This window comes from Symphalangus syndactylus, chromosome 8 (genome assembly GCF_028878055.3).
Source record: "Symphalangus syndactylus isolate Jambi chromosome 8, NHGRI_mSymSyn1-v2.1_pri, whole genome shotgun sequence".
In the NCBI taxonomy this organism is placed as follows: domain Eukaryota; kingdom Metazoa; phylum Chordata; class Mammalia; order Primates; family Hylobatidae; genus Symphalangus; species Symphalangus syndactylus.
In genome coordinates, this window is record NC_072430.2 from 53,647,187 (window position 1) to 53,662,888 (window position 15,702).

Below are 15,702 nucleotides of genomic sequence, written 5' to 3' on the forward strand. Positions count from 1 at the left end.
GGTGTGAGCCACCACACCTGGCCAGATAAGGAGTATTAAAAATAAGAAAATAGACGACTGTGGTAATAAGTAGTATTTATCAAGCAGTTAATAGATGCAAGGCACTGTAGTAAATGCATAACATCATTTCAATTTGATGAGTATCCTGAGTTAGGAATTGTTAGTCTGCTTATTTACAGGTGAAGAAATCAAGGCTGGAGGAAGGGGTTAATAATCTGCCCTATCTCTTGACTGTCAGAGCTAAGATAACTTTGGATTTCAGAGTGGGTTCTCACCATCATGCTTATTATTAGGTATAGCTTTAAGCTCATTTAATTGTGTAATTTGACTATTTTACAAACAAAATTATTGCTTGTGGTACATTATTTTGTATTTTATCCTGTATGAAATAAAGGGCACTTAAAATTGGCTTTCTTGACGGGCATGGTGGTTTACGCCTGTAATCCCAGCACTTTGGGAGGCTGAGACGGGTGGATCACGAGGTCAGGAGATCGAGACCATCCTGGCTAACATGGTGAAACCCCGTCTCTACTAAAAAATACAAAAAAAATTAGCCGGGCGTGGTGACGGGTGCCTGTAGTCCCAGCTACTCAGGAGGCTGAGGCAGGAGAATGGCATGAACCTGGGAGGCGGAGCTTGCAGTGAGTGGAGATCGTGCCACTGCACTCCAGCCTAGGCGACAGAGCAAGACTCCATCTCAAAAACAAAAACAAAAAAATTTAAAAAAAATTGGCTTTCTCTTCCTGTTTTTTTTTTTTTTTTTCCAACTCTGCTTCCCTGTCCGTGATATAAGGTCTCTCTGTCTTGATCCATCAGTGACACAGGGCTCTCACTAAGGACAGCGCAAGGGTCTTCTGATAGTCATCTCTGGAATGCAGCTTAAACTGCTAACTAGGGAACTGGACCACCTAAACACTTTAAATCTCAAGCAATAATTATACATATTAATCACATGGAAAGCTATGAATAAGCCACAACCTTTGAAGCACATCTGAAAATGTAACTAGAGTATTTAAACTGTGACCCAAGAAAATGTCACTGCTGAGGATATTTCCTGGTGGATAAATGTAACTCAAAGAAATATGACACCAAAATCCCTTGTCTACAGTAGCCATGTGTATACTTTTTTCTTGTGTATACTCTTTTCTTTGAGAGAGAGTCTTGCTCTGTCATCCAGGATGGAGTACAGTGGCATGATCTCAGCTTACTGCAGCCTCCACCTCCTGGGTTCAAGTGATTATTGTGCCTCAGCCTCCCGAGTAGCTGGGACTACAGGTGCTAGCCACCATGCTCGGCTAATTTTTGTATTTTTAGTAGAGACAGGGTTTCACCATGTTGGCCAGGCTGGCCTTGAACTCCTGTTCTCAAGTGATCTGCCTGCCTCGCCTCCCAGTGTTGGGATTACAGGTGTGAGCCACCGCGCCTGCAGTGTATACTCTTTCTGTTGTTTTCCTAAGAGGCAGCTACTGCCTCAGGCTTTCTCACCCTCACTGTTCTTTCCTCTCAGTCCACGACCAGCTTCATGTACCCCCCCACTCCACACACACCAAACTAGTATACCTCTGATGATGATATCTAATCAGCATAGGTCTTTTCCTCCTCTACTGGTTGACAATTGTTCTGACTATGCTTCTACTTATTATTTTAGTCCTCCTTTAGTTCACCAGCCAGCCATCATTTGATAGTCAGTGTCTTGGTCTCACCACGTGGCTAGCTCACTAGTAGATTCATGATAAGCTCAGCTTCGATATCTGGGAAGTGAATGCTTTCATCTGAGAGCAATAAACTACATTTTGTCACTTGATAATGGCCTCTCGGATGGCTATAATGTTTTTCTTTTCTTTTCTTTTTTTTTGTTTTTTGAGATGAAGTCTTGCTCTGTCACCCAGGCTGGAGTGCAGTGTTGCAATCTTGGCTCACTACAACCCCTGCCTCCTGGGTTCAAGCAATTCTCCTGCCTCAGCCTCCTGAGTAGCTGGAATTATAGACATCTGCTACCAAACCCGGCTAATTTTTGTATTTTTAATAGAGACGGGGTTTCACCATATTGGCCAGGCTGGTCTCGAACTCCTGACCTTGTGATCCACCTGCCTTGGCCTCTCAAAGTGCTGGGATTACAGGTGTGAGCCACTGCGCCCGGCCTATAATGTTTTTCTTCACAGGCTCCATCATGTCACACTACAGAATCCAACTCCTGGGCTCAAGTGATTCTTCGACCTCCCCTCTAGAGTAGTTGGGACTGCAGGCCTATGCCATTGTGCCTGGTTTCCAAACTTCTTTTTTTGGGGACAGGTTTTCACTTTCTCTCCCAGGCTGGAATGCAGTGGCATGATCGCAGCTCACTGCAGCATCAACCACCTGGGCTCAGGTGATCTTCCCACCTCAGCCTCCCAGTAGCTGGGACAACAGGAGTGTGCCACCAGGCCCAGCTAATTTTGAAATTTTTTTCATAGATAAGGGGTTTCACCATGTTGCCCAGTCTGGTCTCAAACACCTGGGCTCAAGTGATCCACCCTCCTCAGCCTCCCAAAGTGCTAGGATTACAGGCATTAGCTGTGACATCCAGCCGAAAAAAGTCTTCCAAATATATGTGTATTTGTCCATAAAGTATAGACATACGCTACCATCATTAGCTTAACTCAATCAAAATATACACTTAAAGCGAAGTTCAATTCTTAATAACAGTGGATGTAGGCTGGGCACGGTGGCTCACACCTGTAATCCCAGCACTTCGGGAGGCCGGGGCGGGGTGGATCATTTGAGGTCAGGAGTTCGAGACCAGCCTGGCCAACATGGTGAAACCCCGTTTCTACTTTTTTTTTTTTTTTTTTTTTTTTTTTTTGAGACGGAGTCTCGCTCTTTCACCCAGGCTGGAGTGCAGTGGCGCGATCTCGGCTCACTGCAGGCTCCGCCCCCCGGGGTTCACGCCATTCTTCTGCCTCAGCCTCCCGCATAGCTGGGACTACAGGCGCCTGCCACCTCGCCCGGCTAATTTTTTGTATTTTTAGTAGAGACAGGGTTTCACCGTGTTAGCCAGGATGGTCTCGATCTCCTGACCTCGTGATCTGCCCACCTCGGCCTCCCAAAGTGCTGGGATTACAGGCGTGAGCCACTGCGCCCGGCCTACCGTCTCTACTTAAAATACAAAAATTAGCCAGGCGTGGTGGTACACGCCTGTAATCCCAGCTACTTGGGTGGCTGAGGCAGGAGGATTGCTTGAACCCGGGAGGTGGAAGTTGCAGTGAGTCAAGTTTGTGCCACTGTACTCCAGCCTGGGTGACAAAGCGAGACTCCATCTCAAAAAACAACAACAACAACAAAAAAAACAGTGGATGTAAATTTACATTTCAAGTAGCCTTGATTTTTTTTTCTAGTCAAAATTTGGTTGAATTTATTAGATTGGTATTTTACTTTTGAAAAGTGGCAGTCAAAGATTTGATACTGGGCCGGGCGAGGTGGCTCACGCCTGTAATCCCAGCACTTTGGGAGACCGAGGCGGGTGGATCACAAGGTCAGGAGTTTGAGACCAGCCTGGCCAACATGGTGAAACCCCGTCTCTACTAAAAATACCAAAAAAAAAAAAAAAAAAAAAAAGATTTTATCCTGAAGAGTCAGTTCTAACATTTTCTTCTTGTTCTCCCGTGGTTTATTTGCAAAGGACTCTTAGAGTCATTTGTCTGTTTTATGAGGGTTAGTTTAACTAAACTTAGATAATATAATCAGTAAGTCCACTTAGTTGAATCCAGAAACTGCAATAAGAAACTGCAATAAGTCATATGTTGTCAGGGGCTGATTGGGTGGGCCCACCATTGCCAACCCCTAGGAATGGGTGACTCCCACTTTTCCCTCAGGACATCTCCTATGCTGTTCTAGGCCAAGGCACCATTCCATGGACTGAGGGCAGAGCCATTCACTCTATATAAAATAGTAGTTGACCATAATGCCTTTTAGATTAAAATTAAATGTAAATATATTTCTTAGTACTTTCTTTTACTGCATCTGAGATAGATTGTCTTGCACTATTCTTGGAGTACCGAAACCCCTGGGATACATGGGAGAAATTACTAGTCCAGAGAACAATTTCTCACATAGGCAAGGATGTTTCCATTTTAAAAAAACCTGCTCATTTCAGTTGCTCAGCCATTTTATAGAAAGTGAAATGACTTTGAAATGAATTGTCTTTATAGAGATCCATAATTTGCAAGCAAAATCCCCACTCTATGACATGTTCTAAGCAACAGCTGTGAGAATTTCAAACGTGCACTATGCTTTTAACAGTTCAACTGTTGCCAAGGGAAATTGAATTGGCTTCAAAATCTTCCTTGGTTTTAATTCTGAATTTACCCTCAATCAAAGATTGAAGAAACAGGTCCTTGGCTGGGACACTGAACTTTTTTTTTTTTTTTTTTTTTTTTTTTTTTTTTTTTTTTTTTTTTTTTTTTTTTTGAGACGGAGTCTCGCTCTGTCGCCCAGGCTGGAGTGCAGTGGCGCAATCTCGGCTCACTGCAAGCTCCGCCTCCCGGGTTCACGCCATTCTCCTGCCTCAGCCTCTCCAAGTAGCTGGGACTACAGGCGCCCGCCACCACGCCCGGCTAATTTTTTTGTATTTTTAGTAGAGACGGGGTTTCACCGTGGTCTCGATCTCCTGACCTCGTGATCCGCCCGCCTCGGCCTCCCAAAGTGCTGGGATTACAAGCGTGAGCCACCGCGCCCGGCCATGGGACACTGAACTTTCATGAAGACTGTACAGGATATTGAGACACGGAAATTTAAGTTTCTTGAGGGTAGGAACTAGACTGCTGGTATTCTATAGTTAATACTTAGTGGTAATGAACTTTATCACGGCAAAAGTGGGCACTAGCCATACAGTGGCCAATCATCTGGAGTCAGTAGGGGGAGCCTGCTTCCATCTAAGAGTCATCTTTTCGTTTTCCATTTCAGTTCAAAGCAGGAATATTTTTATCTTTCATGGCACAAAATTATTTTTCCACTCAAGAGCCATTTCTGGGAGTGTGCAAAGAAAATTTGAAAACTCTAGTGTTTAACAACACAAACAGGAGAAATGCAAATGCATTTTTCGTTGTCACTTGTACAGATGGTACATATAGTTTTATTTATATATAGCTCTATTCCCTAACCGTATCGAAAAGATGATATAATGCTGAGGGAAAAAAACTAGGCTATAGATCGACACACATTATTAACATAAAAAGAAAAAATACTAAAAGGAAGTATGCAAATACTGTAAGTGGTTATCTCTGAGTTGAGAAAATATGAATGTTAATTTTTTTGTCCCCCCCCCCCCCATTTTCTAAGTTTTGAGCAACTGGTACTCTGACGTTTGTAGTTAGCATTAATAATTTCTTCCTTTTTTCCCCTCAAAAAATGTATGTAGGGTGCATTCAAATACATTAATCCAAGAATATTATCTGGAAATGTACCATTTGGCCGTTTGCATTCACCAAGCATGCAAACACATCTCCAAATATCTCATCACTTGTTCTAGATAGATTTAAGTAGTCTTCTCCATTAACTCTTTCGGGTCCAACTTGCCAATCAAAATCTCGAAACTCCTAGTTTGGAGCTGGGTCTTTCCGAGCTCTGAGCAGCCGGCTGACCGGCGGGTTATTCTGAATGAATAGACTGTAAACTGTGGCGACAGCGTTCCCACCTGCATTAACTAAACGAGCGCTGGCCTCAACGCTACAGGGGTCTGATACTCAAAACAGACGTTTAAGGAAAAGGAGATGAGGTGAGAGAATTCGAAGAAGGTTCAGCGGAGAGCGACTGCTAGGGGTTTCAAGGGACCCATTTACACAAGCAGTGGCGCACCGGCGCGGGCGGGGGATCTTATTTCTGTCTACGCATCACGGGGTCGCGTCCAGAGTGGGACTCCCCAAACCCTGAGGGGCCACACTAGCTGCAGGGCGGGATCAAGTCTCGGGGGCTCCCCCACCCTTAGCCGACCCATGCCCTTGGACTCCTCCGGTCCAAGACGACCGCCGCCCAAAGGCTCCGCACAGCACGGAAAGCAAGCCCGCTGATCAGCTAGTTGCACACCTCCCGGAATTAAAGAGCTCCTCTCAGGCCCAGCGGCTTCTCACTTCAGCCTGCCCCACCGCCGGGCGGAAGCGGCGGCTGCAACTCCCGAGATCCCGGCAGCATCCGGGTCCCTCACGCTTCGGCCCAATCCTCGACCTCCTCTCTTCCCACCCTCCTGTTTCTCCGCCCTCCTGCCGCCAATCCCTGATCAGGTCTCAGCCGAACATGCTGTCAGGGGAGTGAAGGCGGATACTGGCCAATGAGGCCTCGCTTCCCGTTTGAAGTCTCCAGTGGGCGGGCGCCGGAGGCGGGTGCTGCTGGCCAGAAGGTTCGGTTGCGCGTGTGCCATGGACTCAGCCGCCCGGTGATATTGACAATAGGAGAGAGAAAGGGGCATTGACTGGGACCCACCGCGGGTAGCGAAGGGTGGCTCTGGCAGCGGCGGCTTCAGCTCCTGCGGCTCCTCCTCCTTCTCCTGTCCCCTTCTCTTGCTGCCGCTGCAGATCCAGTCTTCGTCCCTCCCTTCCCCCCCTCCCCACGTCGTCGCCGCCGCCGCCGCCGCCGGGTCCGGGGCAACGAGCTGAGGCGCCGCCCGCCAGGAATGTGAGCGAGGAGCCACCGGCGGAGCCGCAACGGGGTCGGTGCCGATTTGATGGGACGGGCCCGCGGGGGAGGATCGTGAGGCCGCCGCCGCCACCGGAACGCTGAGGTTCGGGTCCGGCCGTGAGGCCTAGAGGCTCTGCCGCCGCGGAACCGGAGGGACCCCGCACCGGACAGCCGTCGTCCCGGGCTCCCCGCAGCTGCCCGGACCTCCCCCTGCACGTCCCGGTCCCGCCGCCCGCCCCCGCTGCGGCCACCTCGCCCGTCTCCCGCCCCTCGAAGCCACAGATCATCTTCGGATTCTTCCCCAGAAGCTTCAAGGTAACTTCGTCCCTCCAGCAACGCGGCTCGCCCGATTCCCTTCTTCCTCCCGGTCCTCCTGGGGAACCTATGGGGCACCGGCCTTGGGAAGGCCTGGCAGGGCAGGCGAGGGGTGCGGTGGGGTGGGGTGCGGGTGCGGGCTCGGGAGCGCCCGTCCCACTTGTCTGATTTACCTACAAATGCTTCTGATGATACCTCTCATTCACTCTGCCCCCTCCCCCCTTTTTCTCCACCTTCTGGGATTGGAGGCGTTTTCTTGCCCCCCTTTATCCACTGGCGGGGGCGGGGAATAAAGGGGGGTTTGGTGTGAGGAGGATTCTCTAGCAGCTTATCGTCTCCAGGGCTTGGGGTGTGGGTTAGGAGCAAAGGGAGTATGTAAGCATCCCCACAGACAAACCCCTTCCCTGTCTTTCCCTACTTCCCCTTACTCCCTTTGGATTATCCTGAGCCATGGAAATGCCCCGTGCCTGCTGATTAGAGGATGATAAAGCTTCGGGAGCGCTGGCCCAGGGCGAAACCTGTTTCCCTGGGCTTTGCACGGACCCGCTGTTACCTTACGTTCAGTTTTGCAGTGCTTCAGGGTTGCGATCCTTGACGTTTATTCTGGGCCTCGGGCATAAGGGGTAAATGATTTTTTTAAAAGCTACCTATATATCATCTGTAGAGATGAGAGATAAGGAATAAAGAAGAGACAAAAAGAGTGATGGAGGAAGAGGATTTACTGAAATTTTGTAGTGTTAGAGTTAGAATGAAGTCTAAATGATTCACATACCTGATTGGAAAATCGGCCCCTAAATTTACAACATACAAATAAGATGTGGAGCTTTTGGCTGATGCAGTCATTTTGATATTTTAAAGTGATCTTAACATCTATAGTCATTCATAGTTTCTGATTCTATTTGGAATCCGTCACATTATATTAAGGCTAAATTAGGTAGATTTTTAAAAACTTTTTTTTTTTTAAAGAAAACCAAAGAAGACTTCCGAATTCCAAACGTCAACATCACATGTGTGTATGTGTTTTTAAATGTTTTTGTTATTTTTACATTGTCAAAATCCACGTAATCCAGGTAACTTTTTATTCTCACGTGTTCAGGAAGAAATTCCCTTACTCTTTTATGTAGAAGTTAAAAACCACTTGTCTTGTGTATTGGAATGACAGGTGAGTAATTGCATTTCAGCATTTCCCCCATATGCATTACTTCTATCTGAGTCTGCCATTAGTCTTGCATGAAGCCTCAGTGCCATGGAAATAATGGCATCTGTTTAAATTGGTGAATGAAATTAAGCTTAACGCTTGTTACTTTCAGGAAATAGCCTTCATTTTAATAACTCGAGAGGGTTAAACAATGCAAAAGTACTGTTCAGTTCCATAAGTTTGATGGAATGAAAATTGGTATTTGATGATGAACTTCAAGGTCTAAACCTCAAGGGAAGTCAACTTGGTTGTTTCAGTAGGCTGTGAATTTATGTTTTCAGTTCAACTTTGGTGCTTTATTTTCTCATAGTTTTTATTAAGCTTTAATAACGTAAGGTGGCTTTATTCAAAAAGAAGACTTATTTGAAATATTTTAATTATGCCTTTTATGTGTTTTGTTTAAAGTAATCTAGCCTGTCCTCATTTGCAGTGTGGTATAGTTTATCATAGCTAACATAGCACATCCCATTAAAAGTTATGCCTAGATAGTTTCAGTAGAAGTAAATTTCACCTTGCTGTGATACATTGGTATAGATTCTTGAAGTACACTAAGGGTTTCAACAACTCCAGAACCCGTTCATAATATTAAATATCTTGGGAAAATGTATCGATGGAAGTTTTCCAGCTACAGAATAGCTCCAAAAATTACTTGAAGATGTGAAGAGCTTTGCAGTTAGAAAATGGGCAGGCAGCATAGATTTCTTTAAGCCTAGATGAGTATCTTTAATGCTTATAATGGAGTGGCACAATACATTAGAGTTCTGATATTGTTTCCATGATACTTACATTATTTTCACTAAATTTTCATGTTTTACTATTAACATATGACTTTTCTTTGTTTCTTTCTTTTTTTTTTTTGAGAAGGAGTTTTGCTCTTACTGCCTAGGCTGGAGTGCAATGGCACAATCTTGGCTCACCGCAACCTCTGCCTCCCGGGTTCAAGTGATTCTCCTGCCTCAGCCTCCCGAGTAGCTGGGATTACAGGCATGCACCACCATGCCTGGCTAATTTTTGTATTTTTTTTTTTTTTTTTTTTTTTAGTAGAGATGGGGTTTCTCCATGTTGGTCAGGCTGGTCTCGAACTCCCAACCTGAGGTTATCCGCCTGCCTTGGCCTCCCAAAGTGCTGGGATTACAGGTGTGTGCCACCTGCCTGGCTTTTTTTTTGAGATGGAATCTTGCTCTGTCACCCAGGCTGGAGTGTAGTGGTGCCATCTTGGCTCACCGCAACCTCCGCCTCCCGGGTTCAAGCGGTTCTCCCTTCTCAGCCTCTTGAGTAGCTGAGATTACAGGTGCATGCCACTGCGCCTGGCTAATTTTTGTATTTTTAGTAGAGACAGGGTTTCACCATGTTGGCCAGGCTAGTGTCAAACTCCTGATCTCAAGTGATCCGCCCACCTCGGCCTCCCAAAGTGCTGGGATTACACGAGTGAGCCACCAGGCCCAGCCCTTTTTTTTTTTTTTTTTTAAAAGACGGAATCTCACTCTGTCACTCAGGCTGGAGTGCGATGGTGGGATCCTGGCCCACTGCAACCTCCGCCTCCCAGGTTCAAGTGATTCTTTTACCTCAGCCTCCCGAGTAGCTGAGATTACAAGCACCTGCCATCATGCCCAGCTAATTTTTGTAATTTTGTAGAGACTGAATTTCACCATGTTGTCCAGGTTGGTCTTGAACTCCTGACCTCAAGTGATCCACCCATCTCGGCCTCCCAAAGTGCTGGAATTACAGGCGTGAGCCATTGCGCACAGCCAAGATAAGACTTTTCTTAACTGATTTTATTTTCTTTAGCACATATTCCCATTTTCATGAATATTGTGTATGGGAATTTTAGAATTTGTGTAACTCACATGTATGCTTCCACCTTGGGAATGTATGGGTTTATGATACTTCTTTCTCTTCAGTAGGGATATGTCCTCAGCACCAACTACTCCTCCATCAGTGGATAAAGTAGACGGATTTTCTCGGAAGTCCGTCAGAAAAGCCAGACAGAAGAGGTCGCAAAGTTCCTCACAGTTTAGGTCTCAAGGCAAGCCTATTGAGTTAACACCTCTGCCGCTGCTAAAAGGTAAGGCTCATGACCAGGTGATGCATTCTTTTTCAATTGATCTTTCTACATCTATATATAATTTCCTTTTTGTAGAGTTTTATATGTGTTGCGAATTGAAGGGATGGGATACTTCACATACATTGAAGTTACTAATGTGTGACCAGATATACCCACTCTCCTTTTTAAAGGCTCAATTTAGTCTGTCTTTTGGCAAGTTAAAAGAAACTTATTATCAGGAGAATATCTCACATTGGTGAGTAGGTAAACTAAGTACTAGAGAAACTGTAAGATGTCTGGGTTTGTGTTTTTCATTTTTTCTTCTGTTGACATTTAGGGATACATTATATGCAATGACAGCTACAGATTATCCTGTCTTAGGAAGTAGACCCTAGTAGAGGAGATGGTACCATTCATTAATTTACATATAGAAAATGGTATTTGGAAGAATTCATTTTTAAAAATCAAGAAAAATATTGTCCATTTATAGTTGTTTACATGCACTCTTGTTTTCAGATAATACAAGTAGAAAAGGTGTATGATGATCATACTTGTTTAGTGTGATCTTTTCTTTGAAATTTGTTAATTTTTTAATTTTAATTTTTATCTTTTGAGATAGAGTCTCCCTCTGTTGCTCAGGCTGGTTCACAGCAACCTCCACCTCCTGGGTTCAAGTGATTTTCCTCCCTCAGCCTCCCGAGTAGCTGGGAGCACAGGTGCCCGCCACCATGCCCAGCTAATTTTTGTATTTTTAGGAGAGACAGCGTTTCACCATGTTGTTCAGGCTGGTCTTGAACTCCTGACCCCAGGTGATCTGCCAACCTTGACCTCCCAAAGTGCTGGGATTACAGGTGTGAGCCACCGCGCCTGGCCTGAAATTTGTTAAAAACAAGTTTTTTGGTTGGTTCTATTTTCTTTTTTTTTTTTTTTTTTTTGAGACGGAGTCTCGATCTGTTGCCCAGGCTGGAGTGCAGTGGCGCGATCTCGGCTCACTGCAAGCTCCGCCTCCTGGGTTCATGCCATTCTCCTGTCTCAGCCTCTCCGCGTAGCTGGGACTACAGGCGCCCGCCACCACGCCCGGCTAATTTTTTTTTGTATTTTTAGTAGAGGCGGGGTTTCACCGTGGTCTCGATCTCCTGACCTCGTGATCCGCCCGCCTCGGCCTCCCAAAGTGCTGGGATTACAAGCATGAGCCACCGCTCCCGGCCTGGTTGGTTCTATTTTCTTTTGAGACAATCTCATGCTGTCACTCTGGCTAGAGTTCAGTGGGGACAGAGTGAAAGTGCAGGTTGAGGCCGGGCGTGGTGGCTCACGCCTGTAATCCCAGCACTTTGGGAGCCCGAGGCAGGTGGATCATGAGGTCAGGAGTTCGAGACCAGCCTGGCCAACATGGTGAAACCCTGTCTCTACTAAAAATACAAAAATTAGGTGCAGTGGTGGACACCTGTAATCCCAGCTACTTGGGAAGCCGAGGCAGGAGAATTGCTTGAACTGGGAGGCAGAGGTTGAAGTGAGCCAAGATCGTGCCACTGCACTCTAGCCTGGGTGACAGAGCAAGACTCTGTCTCGGGGGGAAAATAAAAAGAAAGTGCAGGTTGGGGCTCACTGTGGCCTCTGTCTCCTAGGCTCAAGTGATCCTCCCTTTCCCGAGTAGCTGGGATCAACTTCCCGAGTAGCTGGGACTACAGAAGCGTGCCACCACGCCCAGCTAATTTTTCCGTTTTTTTGTAGAGATGGGGTTTTGCCATGTTGCAGAGGCTGGTCTTGAATTGCCATGGTGTTCCCGTGCCAGGATTGTAGGCGTGAGCCACCATGCCCGGCCCAACACGTTTTTAATATGAAGTTTTTCTAAATTAGGCATTTCAACTTTTGTTTGGGTATGTACTTTTTGTCCCTTTTAATTTTCATCATGTTTGCTTCATGTTTATGAACAGGAGTTGTTTGAAAAATATCAGAACATAGCTTTTATAGTGTGGAAACTATCAGAATTTACCTTTGAAGGTGGGTGTTTATGTGCTAAATACTGAAGAATGGGGGAAAGGGGATACGAACAACACAATGAGCTGTAGTGTGGCTTGGAGGAAACCAGGCAACCTGGTTTGCTAGTTCATTATTGCAGACTTATTTCTGTAACAGTTTGTGAAATCAGAAGGTATTATAAGAAAAACTGGAATGTAACCGGAAAAGATCCTCAAAATTTAGCTTAGGATATTTCAAGCTTCTATTTTTTCCATATGAATACTTTTTTTAAAAAAGGGAGAGAGATTCATAAATAAGATTCCAATGTTTACACAAAATTTTTGGAAACTGAATACTGATTACTGTAAAGATGACATATCTACCAGTCAGTAAAGATGAGCTCCTAGGAGCTTTGGGGGAGAAAATTTTGACTAGAAATGTTGCTGGTAAAAATGAAAATAGTCATTATGAGGCTTTGGAAAGAAAATGTAGGAAACACTGTAGATTGAACTATGCTTGAAATATAAAGTTGGGAGACACTGATTTTTAATAATCTATTTAATCTGAAGTAGATATGTAATAGCTGTTAACTTCTATATCTGTGAAGGACTTCATTCTGAGGAAGCCAGTTAAACTTTTTTTTTAGGGTTAGAAGGAATTTAAAAACTTACACTAATTTCTTGGATCTTATGGTAAACAATTAAATTAGGACTTCACTGACCACTCATAGTCAGGGTATTGGTTTTGTGGGTAGTGAAAGAAGCATGCATGAGAAGAATTTGGACACATGCTTTAATGTGTTTTTTCTTTAATGCTTTAATGTCTTTTTTCTCATTTTAAAAAATTATGGTAAAGTATACATAACATAAAATTTGCCATCTTAACCATGTTTAAATGTGCATTAAGTGCCTTGACATTGTCATGCAACCATCCCTACCATCCATCTCCAGAACCTTTTCATCTTCCCCAGCTGAAGCTCTGTACCTATTAAACACTAACTCCCTGTTTCCCCCACCAGCCCTTGGCAACCACCATTCTGTTTTTTGTTTCTATGAATTTTACTACTCTAGGAACCTCCTATAAGTGATGCCGTGCAATATTTGTCTTTTTGTGACTGGCTTATTTCACTTAGTCAAGTGTCTTCAGTGTTCATCTCTGTTGTAGCAGGTGTTGGAATTTCATTCTTTTTTAAGGCTGAATAATTTCAGTGTATATACATACCATATATTTTTTAATCCATTAATTCATTGATGGACACTTGGGTTGCTTCCACCTTCAGGCTATTGTGAATAATGCTGCTGTGACCATGATGTACAGATACCTGTTTAAGTTCTGGCTTTCATTTCTTTTGGGTATGTACCCAGACGTATAATTGCTGGATCATATGTTGAATTTTTTCAGGAATTGCCATACATATTGCCACAGCAACTGGACCATTTTTCATCCCCATTAGCAATGCATGAGGGTTCCAGTTTTCTATATCCTCACCATGACTCATTTTCTGCTTTTTGATTTTTTGATAATAGTCATTATAATGGGTATGAAGTGGTATTTCGGTGTGATTTTGATTTGCATTGCCCTAATGATTAGTGATGTTGAGCATCTTTTCCTGTGCTTTTTGGCCATTTCTATATCCTTTTTCTCACTTTTGAAAGTGAAGTCTGCTAGTATTGCCAGTTTTCTAAGAACTCTGCTTTCCAAGAATGTGATTTTTTGAACTTGTATATTTTGCCAGTATGAGAGAATTGGAGAGTAACAGGACTATATACTCACAAACCTAATTCCAGATTGACTAACAGTGATTGTTATGTAGTAAGCACATTCTGGGTAAATATTCTGGAGAGTATTCTATAAATTAGATATCCATCTCTGTCTGTAGAATAACATAAGGAAGTATAATCAGAAATAGACTTCAGTAATGTATATTTGCTCTTGATTTTCTAGGAAGTAATTTAGGGAATATAAAGAAAATATAGGAGGAATTTCTTTTCTAGGATTTTATTTTTTTTGGCCATTGCCTTAAGAGAAACCAGGATAAACACTATATGCATGCTAAAGGATAGTTATTGATTTAATTTTCTATAGTATTGCTTTGACTAAATTGGGTTAATTTTATTTGGAGTACAAAATAAAATGTGGTTGAATTTTGTGAGTTATTTTAAATAATGAAGTAAAAGAGGTGTCCTTAAGGTCTTTAATTTCAGGGGAGTTTGAATATGATAATTATATAAACAGTGATTATATAACTCATCTTTTTAATATGTCATTTTTGAATGCTCAGATGTGCATTAATAACCACTTGTTTTATGCATATGCGTTATCAGAATGTTTATTATATACATCATAATCTTTGACAGATTTATAAATAATACTGCATTAATTCTTAGCATTTTAAAGTCTGTTCACTTGCAAAACTGCAACATAATGTGAAGGGAAAGTTTTTGTTTTGCCCTATTTCTTTTTTTTTTTTTTTTTGAGGTGGAGTTTTGCTCTTGTTGCCCAGCCTGGAGTACAGTGGTGCGATCTCAGCTCACTGCAACCTCTGCCTCTTGGTTCAAGTGATTCTCTTGCCTCAGGCTCCTGAGTAGCTGGGATTACAGGTGTCCACCACCACACCAAGCTAATTTTTTTGTATTTTTAGTAGAGACGTGTTGAGACCAGCCAGCCTGGTCTCAAACTCCTGACCTCGGGTGATCCACCTGCTTTGGCCTCCCAAAGTGCTGGGATTACAGGCGTGAGTCACTGCGCCCAGCCTATTTTGCCCTATGTCTAATAGGTGGGGTTTTGAAATCTGTATCACTGATGTTATTTCCTGTAGAAAGCAACACCACCTGTAATTCTGTATAAATATACCTGTTTTTTCCCTATCTGTATGTTAGGAAATTATAGGATGAACTTTGCAAAGATAGACATTTACATTTTCTCCATCTTTATATGCTTTTGTGAAAGTGTTTCTGGAGAGTCTTAACATTTTTGAGGCTGGGTATGGTGGCTCACACCTATAATCCTAGCACTTTGGGAGACTGAGTTGGGAGGCTCGCTTAAGCCCAAGAGTTTGAGACCAGCCTACGCAACATAGTGAAACCTCATCTCTACAAATAATTTAAAAAATTGGCCAGGGTGGTGGTGTGCACCTGTGGTCCCAGCTACTTGGGAGGCTGAGGCAGAAGGATTGCCTGAGCCCAGGAGGCTGAGGCTGCAGTGAGCTGTGATTGTTCCACTGTGTCCAGTGTGGCTGACAGAGTGAGACCTTTGTCTCAAAAGAAAAACATTTTTTTCTTTGAGTCTAAAAGATTCTTACTCATTCACTGATAGGGAAAACCCAGTAGAGGTTTAGTTTCTTACTTACTTGATAAGAAAGTAAAATCTTGGGGGAGGCCGACAGGGGGCGGGTCATCTGAGGTCAAGAGTTTGAGACCAGCCTGGCCAACAGGGTGAAACCCCGTCTCTACTAAAAATCCAAAAATTAGTGGATGTAGTGGTGTGCATCTATAATCCCAGCTACTCAGGAGGCTGAGGCAGGAGAATGACTTGACCC

At 43.9% G+C, this 15,702-nt stretch overlaps 2 protein-coding genes across 4 annotated transcripts in view; one reads left to right on the plus strand and one right to left on the minus strand.

Moving 5' to 3' along the window:
• Positions 1–4,761: 4,761 nt before the first annotated feature.
• LOC129487786 (uncharacterized) lies at positions 4,762–6,957 on the minus strand. The gene has a single exon (XM_063644536.1). The coding sequence runs from the start codon at positions 6,933–6,935 to the stop codon at positions 6,396–6,398; it is 540 nt and encodes a 179-aa protein (XP_063500606.1). The 5' UTR covers positions 6,936–6,957; the 3' UTR covers positions 4,762–6,395.
• Positions 6,824–15,702, plus strand: part of PPP2R5E (protein phosphatase 2 regulatory subunit B'epsilon) — a 184,550-nt gene continuing 175,671 nt past the window's right edge. Inside the window, exons 1-2 of one of the 3 annotated variants that reach the window (XM_055289145.2) lie at positions 6,824–6,963; positions 10,066–10,226. In XM_055289145.2, the coding sequence (XP_055145120.1) occupies positions 10,070–10,226 (157 nt within the window). In that variant the 5' untranslated portion in view covers positions 6,824–6,963; positions 10,066–10,069. Of the gene's footprint in view, positions 6,964–10,062; positions 10,227–15,702 lie in introns of those variants that run through there. The other 2 variants (XM_055289144.2, XM_055289146.2) reach the window with 2 other exon arrangements.